Source organism: Gavialis gangeticus, unplaced genomic scaffold (genome assembly GCF_001723915.1).
Source record: "Gavialis gangeticus isolate Ggan-Ray unplaced genomic scaffold, GavGan_comp1, whole genome shotgun sequence".
Classification (NCBI taxonomy): domain Eukaryota; kingdom Metazoa; phylum Chordata; order Crocodylia; family Gavialidae; genus Gavialis; species Gavialis gangeticus.
The window spans coordinates 61,048,849-61,061,080 of NW_017729031.1; the positions used below are offsets into that span (position 1 = coordinate 61,048,849).

Consider the following 12,232-nt stretch of genomic DNA (forward strand, 5'->3'; position numbering starts at 1 on the left):
GAAGCTGAAACACCCACAGCTCCAACTGAGATCACTTGGAAATGAAGGTGTTTTGTGCTGTTGACAGACCACTGTTCCTTGTCAAAGTAAAATAATTCTCTCCTTAAGAGAAGGCAACCCTGGGCTTGGACTATATTGCTGATATATTATTTACAATAAACATATATTAATAGCAGCAAGCTTTGTATAGAACTTTTTAGTAGTAAAAAATAAGAAATCTACAAGGAATCAGCACCAGCTATTATCTTGAACTTATTTATTATTGTTTGCGCACAAATGTATGAAGGTTAGTAATAAGGCAAGCTGATTTTTGCTAAGAATGACTTGATTAGCTATACAATTTGTATATGGCCTACTAATACACTGACACAGAAAATCAACAACATAAACAGGAAAAACATGAAATTAACTAACCTTTAATTACAACAGAAGATGTACACAATATACTTCCCGCTTCATTGGACACTTTACAGGTATATAAGCCATTGTCACCCTGACCTGTGTTCTTAATATGTAGTTGTAAGGTGTTGTTTTTGAATGATATCTCATAGTTAGCACTTGGATGGACTTCCTGATTGTTTTTGTACCAGGAAACTGTCATAGGCTGAGAACCAGACACCCGGCCCTCAAGTGTAAGGGCATTCCCTTCTGTTTCTTCAACTGTTTCAGATAGTTTCTTGGTAAAACTAGGTGGAATTTTGCGTTCTGTAAGAAATAAAAATGCTATTCAAACTCTAAAACCAAATATTTCACATAACAGGGTTTAGCCTTTTAGAGAAAATATGCTGAGAAGAATAACAGCATGTACCATGCTCTGTAAACAGAAGTGCTAGATTCACTCTCATGCTGCTTTAAGAAAAAAAATTATTTAAAAAGTAATATCAAGATTTTAGTTTAAAAAAGCAAGAAAGAGATTAGCTTCTTTTATGAACTAATTAAAATCTATTTAACATCATAAGGCCTGTAAAGTTTCAGGAAAGAGTGAATTGAAGAAAATATCATATTTCGTTCTCTCCGTTTCATATCACTGTTGTCTCCTCTTCTCAAATCTCCCCACACTTTTTTTTCAGAGACCCGTGAATTCTTCCTGATGGAAACTTTCAAGGCACATTTCAAAATCTACATATCTAAAACTTAGTCTCCAACTTGTCTCACATCAATAAGACTAACTCCCTTTGCACCCAAAGAAACAGACATGCACACTGCACATGCATAGGTCAATACCTTTAATATTAAGCTGAGCTGTGGAAGAGTCCTTGCCAACCTCATTGCTGGCATAGCATGTATACTTTCCAGAATCTCCCTTGTCAACTCTGAGAATGGTCAAATGGGCTATGTTTTCTACATAACTGATCTGGTATTTTCCTCCAGTTCGTATCTCTTGGTTATCTTTTGCCCAAGTAACCCTAATTGGTTGTGATCCAGAAATGTGGCATTCAAAGTCAGCACTCTCTCCAGCAATACCATCCACAGGTGCTACTGGAATGTCAAAGAATGGAGGAGTCTTCCCTTCTAAAGGTTGTGAAGAATAAACAAAATATTTATTTTCAAAATCCTTTTCATTTTAAGGATATTGTTAAATAAATTTTACCGTTTTAAATTCATATGTATAGTAAAAATGTGTTAATAATCAACTAACCTGTAAGAATGAGCCTGGCACTAGAAGATGCAGTTCCAATAGCATTGGAAGCTGAGCAAGTATATTGCCCAGCAAGACTCTTGTCAGTCTGCAAAATCTGGAGAGTTGCTACATTGTTTACATAGGATGTTTGCACATTATAGCCCTCTCTTATAGGTGTACCATCTTTAGACCAAGATACTTCAATGGGTTCAGAGCCAGTTATGCCACAATCAAATGTAATTGGTAAGCCTACCATTTCATGAATATCTCTCAGTTTTCGTGTAAATGTAGGAGGAAGCTTACGCTCTGCAAGAAAAGAGGTGTGATACAATGAAGCCTTCTGGAAACTATTCACTATTGCTGTATCCTTCAATAAGCACTGCTTAAGACATGGTATTTTAGACTAGGTCAGATTTACAAGATATGAGAAGATTCACTCATTGGTTTGAATCAGCACACGTACTACAACAAAGTAGGAGGCCAACAAAGGATTACATGCATTTTTACATCATATAGTTTGGAAGAAAGGAATTCTGAAGTTTGTGGAGAATTCAGACAACTAATTTTATCTGTTACACACCTGCATTTCCATTCAGCCTGAAGAACCAATTAATGGTCTCACACTCCCAAGACTGGTAAAAGACAGGGGGGAAACTGAAGCAATGGCCTGAATTCATTTTGAGGGAGATCTGATCTACTAAGGAGTGGTGGTGGGAATGGATTTCCATACAGAGCTTTACTACTAGAAAGTCATCTGGAGGTTTCTTGTGCAGCATGGTCCCTAATGGTTTAGGGAGAAGCAGAGTGCTCCTAAGAAATTTTTTTTTTCTGACATAGCACAATAAGAAAATAATGTATTAAAATAAATTATTCACCTTGAACAGCAAGCAAAGCTGATGAAAAAGCCTCTCCAACACTGTTTTCTACTTTGCAGATATATTCCCCACCATCACTGCTATCCACTTGGCTGAAAACCAGAGTGGCAATTTGGTTCTTAAAATGCATTTTAGCTGTTGGCGTTGCCCTTAGTTTTGTATCGCCTTTGAACCATGAAACAATCATTTCAGGTGTTCCAGCCACTTGGCATTGTAAGGATGCAGAATCTCCCACTGTCACCTGAACTGGTTCCAAGGGTGCAACAAAAAAAGGTGGTTCTAAAGAACAAACGCAGATCATTAGTACCAAAAATAAAATATAACAAATGAAATAAAATTATCGTTGTTGGAATAACAACACACCTAATACTGTTACGGCAGCTTGAGAATTGTCTTGTCCAGAATCATTTTCAATATGACAAGCATATTGTCCCTGATCTTCTATTCTGCTATTGGGAATTTCCAGTATGGCAGATGTTTCTGTAGTGGTAAGGCTGCATTTTTCAGATTGAGATAGTTTTATGCCATTTTTCTTCCATGACACTGTGATTGGAGGAGTACCACTATATGTACATTCCAGTATTAATGGCCTTCCTTTCTCTACACTGAAATCATTCAGCTTTTTCACAAATTTGGCTGGTTCTAAAATAAACAAGATAGTGATATATGTTAAGGATAGGCCATGAGATTTTTTTTCTTGGTTTTAAAGAAGCATTGGCAACTGCAATCTGAACAAACCTTTTACAAAAAGATGTGTTGTACAAGAAATCTTGCCAGCCTCATTAGTGACTAGGCAGGTATAATCTCCACTTTGGAGAGGATGAACATCAAACAGCTCCAGTTCTGCAATCGAATCTTCCAAGGTAATGTTGCATCTGTGTCCAGGTGTTAATTCCACACTACCCCTAAACCATTTAACTTCCAGTGGTGGGGTGCCTTTTATGATACTTGTAAAAGTTATATTGTCCCCAGATAACACATTCAAGGGATCAGGTTTCTTCACAAAAGATGGAGGTTCTAGACACACACAACAGAAAGTCAGAATAAGCACCTCTGTACTTTATAAAGAGTAATTTTTTTAACGTGCAAAATACCATTGGTTAAAAATATATAACTGAGTCAAGAATGCAAATTTTCTGCAAAGCAGTGATTTTCAATCTTGAAGGTCTGGCATGCTCTCAGTACTGACCTCTAACAGTCAAATATGCACTGCATTCATCAGATCCAGCTACATTAGTAGCTGCGCACAAGTAATTTCCAATATCAGATTCCTGAAGCGCATTCACTTTCAAAGAGCAAGTATTGTCTGTAAGGGTAGCCTGATACTTGTCTCCACTGGTGATCTCATGTCCATCATGGAACCAGGAAACTGAAATAGGTGGTGACCCATACACTTTGCACTCCAGTACAGTGGATGAACCCAAGAGACCATGAGTTTCTTTCAGTTTTCTTGTGAAAGAAGGAGGTATAATACGATCTGCATAGGTTAAAGCAAAGATTGCAGTATTACTATCAATTTACTATTAGTATCTATCAAAACCAATGTACTTTCTTTTGGCACATCCACCTCAACTTGGGTAAATCCCAAGGAAACTTCTAATTCACTCCTTGAGACCTGAGGTCTTGAGAAAAGACAGTAGTAGCCTGAAGGTAGAACTTGACTCTTTTCAGGGTTCCCTTTTTTCTTTCATTTTGGTAATACTTATTACAAGGAAAACAACCATGTTGCACCATTTGGCTTAATGCAGACACATGCAGACTCATGTGATGAAACTGAATCTTGACAACACTTCCTGCCTTTTCAGAGATGGAGAAAGGCAATGCAGGATTCACCTACCCAACCCATAGTGATCACATCAGCACAAGCCAACTGAAAAAGACTCCAATGACCATGTCAATGAGTCACCCAAGGGCAGCAGCTGTTTGAGATGACATCAAAGGAAACAGCATTTTGTCTAAATTCCTCTTATTACAAATAGTAGCCTCAAATATAACTCAAAAGTTAACCAACTAACCTGAAACATGCACTGAAGCTGTGCAGCTGCTTTTGCCAACACTGTTTTTCACCTCAAAAGTGTACTCCCCACTGTCTTCTAATCCTGCATTGAGAATCTTAAGCCCAGACACCTTGTTGAAGAAACTAATTTTGTATTTGTGGTCAGTTGAAAGCTCATTTCCATCCTTAAACCACCTAGCTGTAAGCTCTGGTGTGCCATCAACTGTGCATTCTAGAGTACAAGAGTCTCCAGCTGTGACTTTTATTGGTCCAGGTTTCTCTACAATAGCTGCAGGTTCTGAAATGAGATGCATATCACAGTCACATTTTAGTCTAGTTAGGATAAATTGTTGATAGTATAATATTTCAAAATGTGTCTCTATGTAGAGTATGTTTTGTCCCCTAGTTACAAACCTAGAACAGAGAGACTGGCAAAACACTCCTGAACTCCAGCCTCGTTTTTGATCTGACAGGTGTATTTTCCAGCATTGACTGGTTCTGCATTTCCAATCTGTAGAGTTGCAATGTTGTCTGAATAAGAAATCCAGAGATTTTCACTTTCTCTAATGATTTCCCCTTTGTCTTTCAGCCACAAAACAGATATGGGTTGGGCTCCTTCTATTGTAGCCTGCAATTCAATTGATTCCCCAACAATAGCAGTGACGTCACTGAGCTTCTTCACAAAGGTTGGTGGTGCTATTGAACGGAAGACAGTTGACAGTAAAAAATGTAAGGAGCGGAAGAATCAAGAGAGGGTGATAAGAACAACAGGATGCTAAGAACATAACAACACATAAATCATCCTACAAACCTTTTAGAGTTATGGAGCAAACACAAGTGTCACTTCCCACATCATTTACAGCTTTACAGTGATATTCACCGACATCTGCAGTATCCATGTTCAGAATGTGAATACTAGCCTGGTAGTTCTCAGACATGATCTTGTACTTTTTGCTACTTCTAATTTCTCTTTTGTCTTTATACCATGAAATCTGGAATGGAGGAGTGCCCTGAAGCTCACATTCCAGGTGAACATCAGAACCTCTCAGAGACTGAACTGGATGGGGTTTCTTGCTGAAAACAGGAGGTGCTACAAAATAATAAGTTTAAATATCTGTTATTTCAGTTCAGGATACTCAAGGAAAAAAACTTGCAAACGGTTTTAGGTTTGATCAGCAAGGAAGAGTAAAGACATGATTCATAGCAAAAGATGGCTTCCTTGCCACAGAACACTGATATGATGCCCTACTTCCTCAGAAGGCAGTATGGGCCTCTGCAAAATAAAAGAGTAATTCAGCATTCTGACCTTTCACTTTGAGTAAGGTACTGCTGCTTGCACTGCCTGCTGCATTCTGAGCTTCACAAACATAGTCTCCACTGTCTTCAACACTGAGATTGTGCATTTCAATGACTGCCACCGAATCAACAAAGGACATTCTATATTTTTCACTGGGATGGATTACAATCTCATCTTTGTACCAGGTCACTTTGATTTCTGGAGAGCCTCCTATTTTGCATTCGTATCTTGAAGAATCATGTTGTTTAACAACTCTGGAGGAGTCTAGTTTCTTTACAAATCTTGGTGGTTCTATAAAACCAAAACAAAAAGGAGTAACAAGATGGTACAAGAATATAGTGTACAAATTCATTAAAATTATGGAAGCAATTAAATAGTTAACCAAAACTGATTGCTTCTGGGAGATACAGATATCTATCGACACTGGCCAAAATGGTCTTTGACAAGAATGAGCACAGAACATAGAAAACAAACAAAAACAGACTTCAGTATGTCTTTGCCAATTCTATTACATACGTATGAACACCATTATGTCAGTAATAAAAAACTGTAACAGAAGACTAGAGTCCAAATAGTTTAGCCAGCAATATGAGCAAGAAGAGTATTTATACTGAAAAGCACAGCAACTGAACCAGATCTTTACATCCTATTAATAACTGATATAATCAACATATGTATGTTGATTGGCAAATCCAAATAAATGTAAGTGTAAGGAACAAGATTATTATTGTTCACATACTCATGCTACAGGCTGAGGTAATAAACAACATACTTTGGAAATGTTTGCTCATGAGAAGATACACGATATGGCTGATATGACCGAAACTTGGTAGTTTGGATCCTATGACTGTGACTTAAAATAGATGGTTAAAAAATGTTTCCTAAGAATTTAAAGGGGTGGTGGTAAGGAATTTAACATCAAAGAAACCATTACCCATGGTTCAGAATCACAAGATTATTTATGGATTAAAATTCTAACTAATAAAGCTAACGATGAGGTACTGGTGGGCATGTATTACAACCACTCACTAGGGCAAACTTTATTTAATAGTTTCTAAAAATAAAAGATTATTATTATTTAACAATGAAAGTCCTTCACCCACACAAAATACCTCAGTGTTGGCCTCATTCAGACAAACAAAGAAGAACTAATCAGGGAGCTGAAAGTTAGTGGTTGCCTACTAATCCTGACCTAGTTGCATCTACTTTCTGTAAACAGACTATTGCAGCAAATAGGAATGTACTGGGACTTTACAATAACCAAATCTCCAGTGTTTAAAGGAATTATAAGTATAACTGATTGCAAACATTTAATTAAAAATGGGAAATGTTAACAATAACAGAAAACAAAATTGGAAATTGTTCAAGGACATTCTCACAGATGTCTAAAAAACAATTAGTTTACAAAAAAAAGTTATGTAGGGGAAAAAATCCTAATTAAAAGGAAATTAAAAAGCAAAATGAAACTTTTAGCAAAGACAGAATGGCAAAAGGGAATGCAAATATCAATTAATATAAAAGTTAGAAAAGTAGGTAACTGATGAGGGAAGCTAAATGAATCAATGAAACATTAAAGACCAATGGGATTAAAGAAAATAAAAAGATATTTTCTAAACATGTAGGGGACATAAGTAACTCTAGGGAAGTTGTAGATCTATTGCTAGATGGAAATAACAAGTAGTGATGCAGAAAAGGCAGAAAAAACATTCAATAGATATCTCTGCTGTGTATTTAAAATAAAGCAGGAAGATCAACATATTATGGATGGAATAACAATGTATCGTCTGTAACATCTGTGAGGCAGCAGCCATTAAAATGAAATATTTTCAAGACAGGAAGATAAGATAACTTTTAACTAAGAACTATCTAAGGAGCTGTCTGAAGCACAGTTGTTCATTTTAATAAAAGCTGGAATACTGGTCAAACTCCAAAGGACAAGACAACTACCAACATAATTCCAATATTAAAAAGGGCAAAAAGGGGGGTAAGCAAGGGAGCAATTGTTAGCCTGGAATTGATTCTGAGCAAAATAATGGGACTAGTAATTCAGGACTCTGTCAACAAAGAATCAAAGGCTAAAGAGTTTGATTGTTAGTGGAGAGACAATTGTAGGCAGAGAATCACAGAGAGAACATTTCATGGTCCAATAAGATTCAATAATGTTATCAATAATCTTGGGTATAATATAAAGTCTACCCAGTAAAAGTCTGCAGATGACAGATTGGTAAGACAGTCAATAATGGGGGCTGTTTACTGTTGCATATTTATAAGAATCATTTGGTGAAATGGTAAGAAGTCAACAGGACGCACTATAATATAGCCAAACACAAGGTAGTACATCTTACAAGAAAGAACGCAGACATATCAACAGGACAGAAGAATTTGAAATTAAGAGAAGGATTTAATAGTCAAGATAAATAACCACCTCAGCTTGAGATCTCAGTTCAATCCAATGGCTAAAAAAGCTAATGTGATCCTTAGATGTATAAAAATGAGAATATCCAGTAGAAACAGAGAAGTAATTTAGCTTTTCTCTGTTCACAATACCAATAATATTCTATTAGAATATTGTGCCTTGTATGTCCATACTTCAACAAGGATTTGGAAAGAATGCAGAGAGGCTAAAGTTGGACCACAGACATGATCCCGAGGTTTGAAAACATACCTGAAGATGAGAGGCTTGAAGAGTCCAATCAGAATAACTTACTAAATAAAAGATTGAGGCATGATTGGTCGGAGCTGAGTTACACACGGAAAAGATCTGATAGAGGGTAACTTTGTTTTAGTCTTGCAGACAGTGACATAGCATAATTCAGTGGATACCACCTGCAGTTTGACACATTTAATCTTGAAGCAAGATACAATTTCCTTGCAGAAAATGTATTGAAATAGTGGGACAGTTTTAGAAGGAGAGGTGTGGACCCCGCCTTTGAGTTTTAAAATTAGACTAGATCTTTCTAAAAGATATGCTTTAGATCCAGCTTCTGGTAAAAATTCTAGGGGAACCTGTGTTTACAGAAGGTCATGATCATTGTTGTCCCTTTCACATCAGAATCTATTAATGCACAGAAAAGTAAGTGTGAATTATAAAGCCTGTCTATTGATTTTTGTACACACCAGCAATACAATACATATAAAAAAACATAAGCTAAAAAAAATTGTTGGAGGTACAGCCATTTTTCATGGCACTTCTTTCAGTAAATGAAAATACAGAACATGTTCTCTTTACATGGAATAAGGCATTAGAAAGAAACACTACCACACTAAGGCCAAGATTCAAAATGCCAATGAAGCTCTTGCCAGACTATGCCGGCAGGGTGTTCCACTGGATGCTTGTTCACTTGTTGGGATGACTCCTGGGATTAAATGTATGCATGTTCATGTATTTGCCACATAAGAGAAGCAGTTTTCAGGAAAGGTTATTATTCATTTCTTGATTTCTGGTCCCCAAGGCATATTACAAATCAAGATAATACTGCAGTGAACTAATTTGCTTCTCCTGATGAAGATCACTGCCAGGCACTTCAAGAATGTTGTGCAAATCAATCTACAAACCACATTTGTAGTCAATAGATTGTTTCTAGTTTCGAGATTCATAGTAAATAAGTATTTAGCAGTAGGACCTAAACTTCTTTTTACCAGAAAACAAATCCCACTGTGAAGACTGTGCCTTTTAAGAAGCAGATTTCATGCTCATCCTGTTAAAGATGGATGGGAATGACACATCCGGAACAACTGTAAATTAACTCAAGGTCCCCGCCTACATTAAGGAAATCACCAGCATGTACTGGTGTAGTTTACACCACTGTAGCTTAAGCCGGTCATAACTCCAGTAGAGTTATGTAAATTGAAAGATCCACTTCCTATGCAGTTAAGGAGAGCGTTGGTGGAACAAATATTTGTCACCATGGCTGCTTGCTTTCAGCCCCTCCAATTTTTGTTTCTAGGAGGTGCTCAGTGTGTGTCAAGTTATTTTGCCTGTACGAAGGTAAAATGAGTCTCAATCTAACCCTACAATAAATGGCTGCATGATAAAGTAGGTGCTTTGGAAACCCTAATGAGTGTATCAGAGAAGACAGGTCCCATTAAACAGCAGCCTGGGGAAAGGAAAGGTCTCATTTTCAGTCTGCTTTGCACCCTCTGGGGGAGAGCCAGGCTCCAATCTGCCTGCCTGCCTTTGGTTTGAAACAGTCAAAAGCTGGGCAAGAGAAAGAAAAATCTCTGCATGCTTAAATACCTTGTACACTCAGCTGAGCAGCACAGGAGTCCTTGCCCATGCTGTTGCTCGCAGTGCAGGTATAGAGGCCTGCGTCCCCTTTGCCAACTTTTAGGATGGTGAGGCTGGCCGTGTTTTCCACCAGCGTTATCTTGTAGTTGCCTCCAGGCCGGATTTCTCTATTCTCCTTTGCCCAAGTGACTTTCATGGGCACTGAGCCGGTGATGTGACATTTGAAGGACCCACTTGCCCCAAGAGCCACGTCAATCGGGACAGGCTTTACATCAAAGAAAGGAGGTCTCAGGTGCTCTATAAATGGAAGGGATTGTCAGAGTACTCCTGCCCCTGCTGCCCTCATCCCTTGGCCACCCTTGCCTCAAACCAAGGGACCTCCCCCCCTGCCTCTGTCCCACTTTCAAGGAGGAAGGTTTTGGGCAGCTACAGACCTGTGAGGAGCAGCTTGGCACTGGAAGAGGCGCTCCCCAGAGCATTGTGAGCGGTGCACGTGTACACGCCGCAGTGGGCCATGGCCGTCTGCAAGATCTGGAGAGTGGCTACGTTATCAAAGAAGGTGCTCTGTGTGTTCTCATCATCACTTAGCACCACCCCATCCTTGGACCAGGACACCTCCAGGGGCTCTGAGCCAGTGATGCGGCAGTCAAATGTAACCGGGGAGCCCACAGTCTCCTGGATGTCTTTGAGCTTCCTTGAGAAAGTAGGTGGGAGTTTGCGTTCTGTGTGGGAGGAAAGGAGGAAGACATCAGCATGGGGGAGACCAGATGTCTTAAGAAAGAGCAACTGCTGCCTCTAGAGAGCCAGGCAATGGGAGGCAAAGGGTCACCTTTGACAGTAAGCTGTGCCGTGGAAGAAGCGGAGCCCACGCTGTTCTCTGCTTTGCAGAGGTATTCGCCAATGTCTCCCGGCTCCACCTGCGCAAATGTCAGTGTTGCCACATTATTCCTCAAGTGCATTTTGCAGGCAGGTGTGGACCTCAGCTTTGTGTCTCCCTTGTACCAGGATACCCTGATGTCTGGTGCCCCGGCGACCTGGCACCGGAAAGTGACTGCCTCGCCAACTTTCACCTCCATGCTCTCCAGGGGCGTCACAAAGTAAGGTGGGTCTAGGACACAAAGGACCGCAATCAGCACCACAAAGAGGTAGTGCCTCATAGTTAGTCCTAGCAGGGGGGGGAGCTTGGGGAGCAGGGAAGAGCCACGCACCTAAGACAGAGACCAGCCCTTGGCACCTGTCCTGCCCAGCCTCATTGGTCACCTCACAGCTGTATTGCCCCTCATCCTCTTTGGTGCTATTCAGGATCTCCAGGATGCCGGACTTGTCGGTGGCAGTAATGCTGCACCGTGGGGACTGTGCAATCTGCATGCCATTCTTCTTCCATGTTACCATGATGGGAGGGCTGCCAGTATACGTGCTCTCCAGCACAATGGCCTTCCCCTGCTCCACGCTGAAATCGCTCAGTTTCTTCACAAAGGCCGCAGGCTCTGCAGCAACAGAGAAAGCATGAGCCCCAGGGCAGGGGCAGGGAAGGGGTATGGGCCAGAGCGTTGGGCGGCAGCGGTGGGGACCAACCTTTGACAAAGAGATGTGTGGTGCAGGATGCACTTCCTGCCTCGTTGCTGACCACGCAGGTGTAATCGCCACTCTGTGCCGGGGCCACGTTGTACAGGTCCAGCTGCGCAACTGTGTCTTCCAAAGAAATGTCACACGTCTCGTCTGGCACCAGCTCCCTGATGCCTCTGAACCAGGTCACTCTGAATGGGGCCGTGCCTCGGATGTGGCTTGTGAAGGTCACACTCACCCCAGGGACAACTTCCAAGGGATCAGGGGTCTTGGTGAAAGAGGGGGGTTCTGCATTTGTGGGAAGAAGGTAACACACACACAAAAACACACACAGAGATGGTCAGTTGTGAAGACCACAAAATGGGATTAGGTCCAAAGAAGCATAGAAAACACTTTGCCAAGAATAAAAGAGCAAGGGGTGGAGGCAGCATTTTGCCCAGGTGGGCAGTACCTGGCTGCTTGACCCTGACCTGCAGGTGGCGGGGGGGGAGGGGGCGAGTACATGGCTGCCTGGTGCTGACCTTGCAGGTGGTGGTGGGGGGTGTAACCTGGCTGCCTGGCATTGACCTTGCAGGCGGCGGGGGGGGTGTAACTTGGCTGCCTGGCATTGACCTTGCAGGGAGTGGGGAGGGGGGACCTGGCTGCCTGG

The 12,232-nt window shown here is 40.6% G+C and overlaps 1 protein-coding gene across 1 annotated transcript in view; it reads right to left on the reverse strand.

Moving 5' to 3' along the window:
- TTN (titin) overlaps positions 1–12,232 on the reverse strand; it is a 312,981-nt gene that overhangs the window by 210,779 nt on the left and 89,970 nt on the right. Inside the window, exons 83-98 of the mRNA XM_019522860.1 lie at positions 11,593–11,871; positions 11,226–11,504; positions 10,847–11,125; positions 10,452–10,739; positions 10,027–10,314; positions 5,799–6,080; positions 5,304–5,582; positions 4,907–5,188; positions 4,512–4,790; positions 3,686–3,973; positions 3,235–3,513; positions 2,860–3,138; positions 2,497–2,775; positions 1,640–1,927; positions 1,225–1,512; positions 415–705 (exon numbers count right to left, since the gene is read on the reverse strand). Coding sequence (XP_019378405.1) covers positions 415–705; positions 1,225–1,512; positions 1,640–1,927; positions 2,497–2,775; positions 2,860–3,138; positions 3,235–3,513; positions 3,686–3,973; positions 4,512–4,790; positions 4,907–5,188; positions 5,304–5,582; positions 5,799–6,080; positions 10,027–10,314; positions 10,452–10,739; positions 10,847–11,125; positions 11,226–11,504; positions 11,593–11,871 — 4,527 coding nt within the window. The remainder of the gene's footprint in view (positions 1–414; positions 706–1,224; positions 1,513–1,639; positions 1,928–2,496; positions 2,776–2,859; positions 3,139–3,234; positions 3,514–3,685; positions 3,974–4,511; positions 4,791–4,906; positions 5,189–5,303; positions 5,583–5,798; positions 6,081–10,026; positions 10,315–10,451; positions 10,740–10,846; positions 11,126–11,225; positions 11,505–11,592; positions 11,872–12,232) is intronic.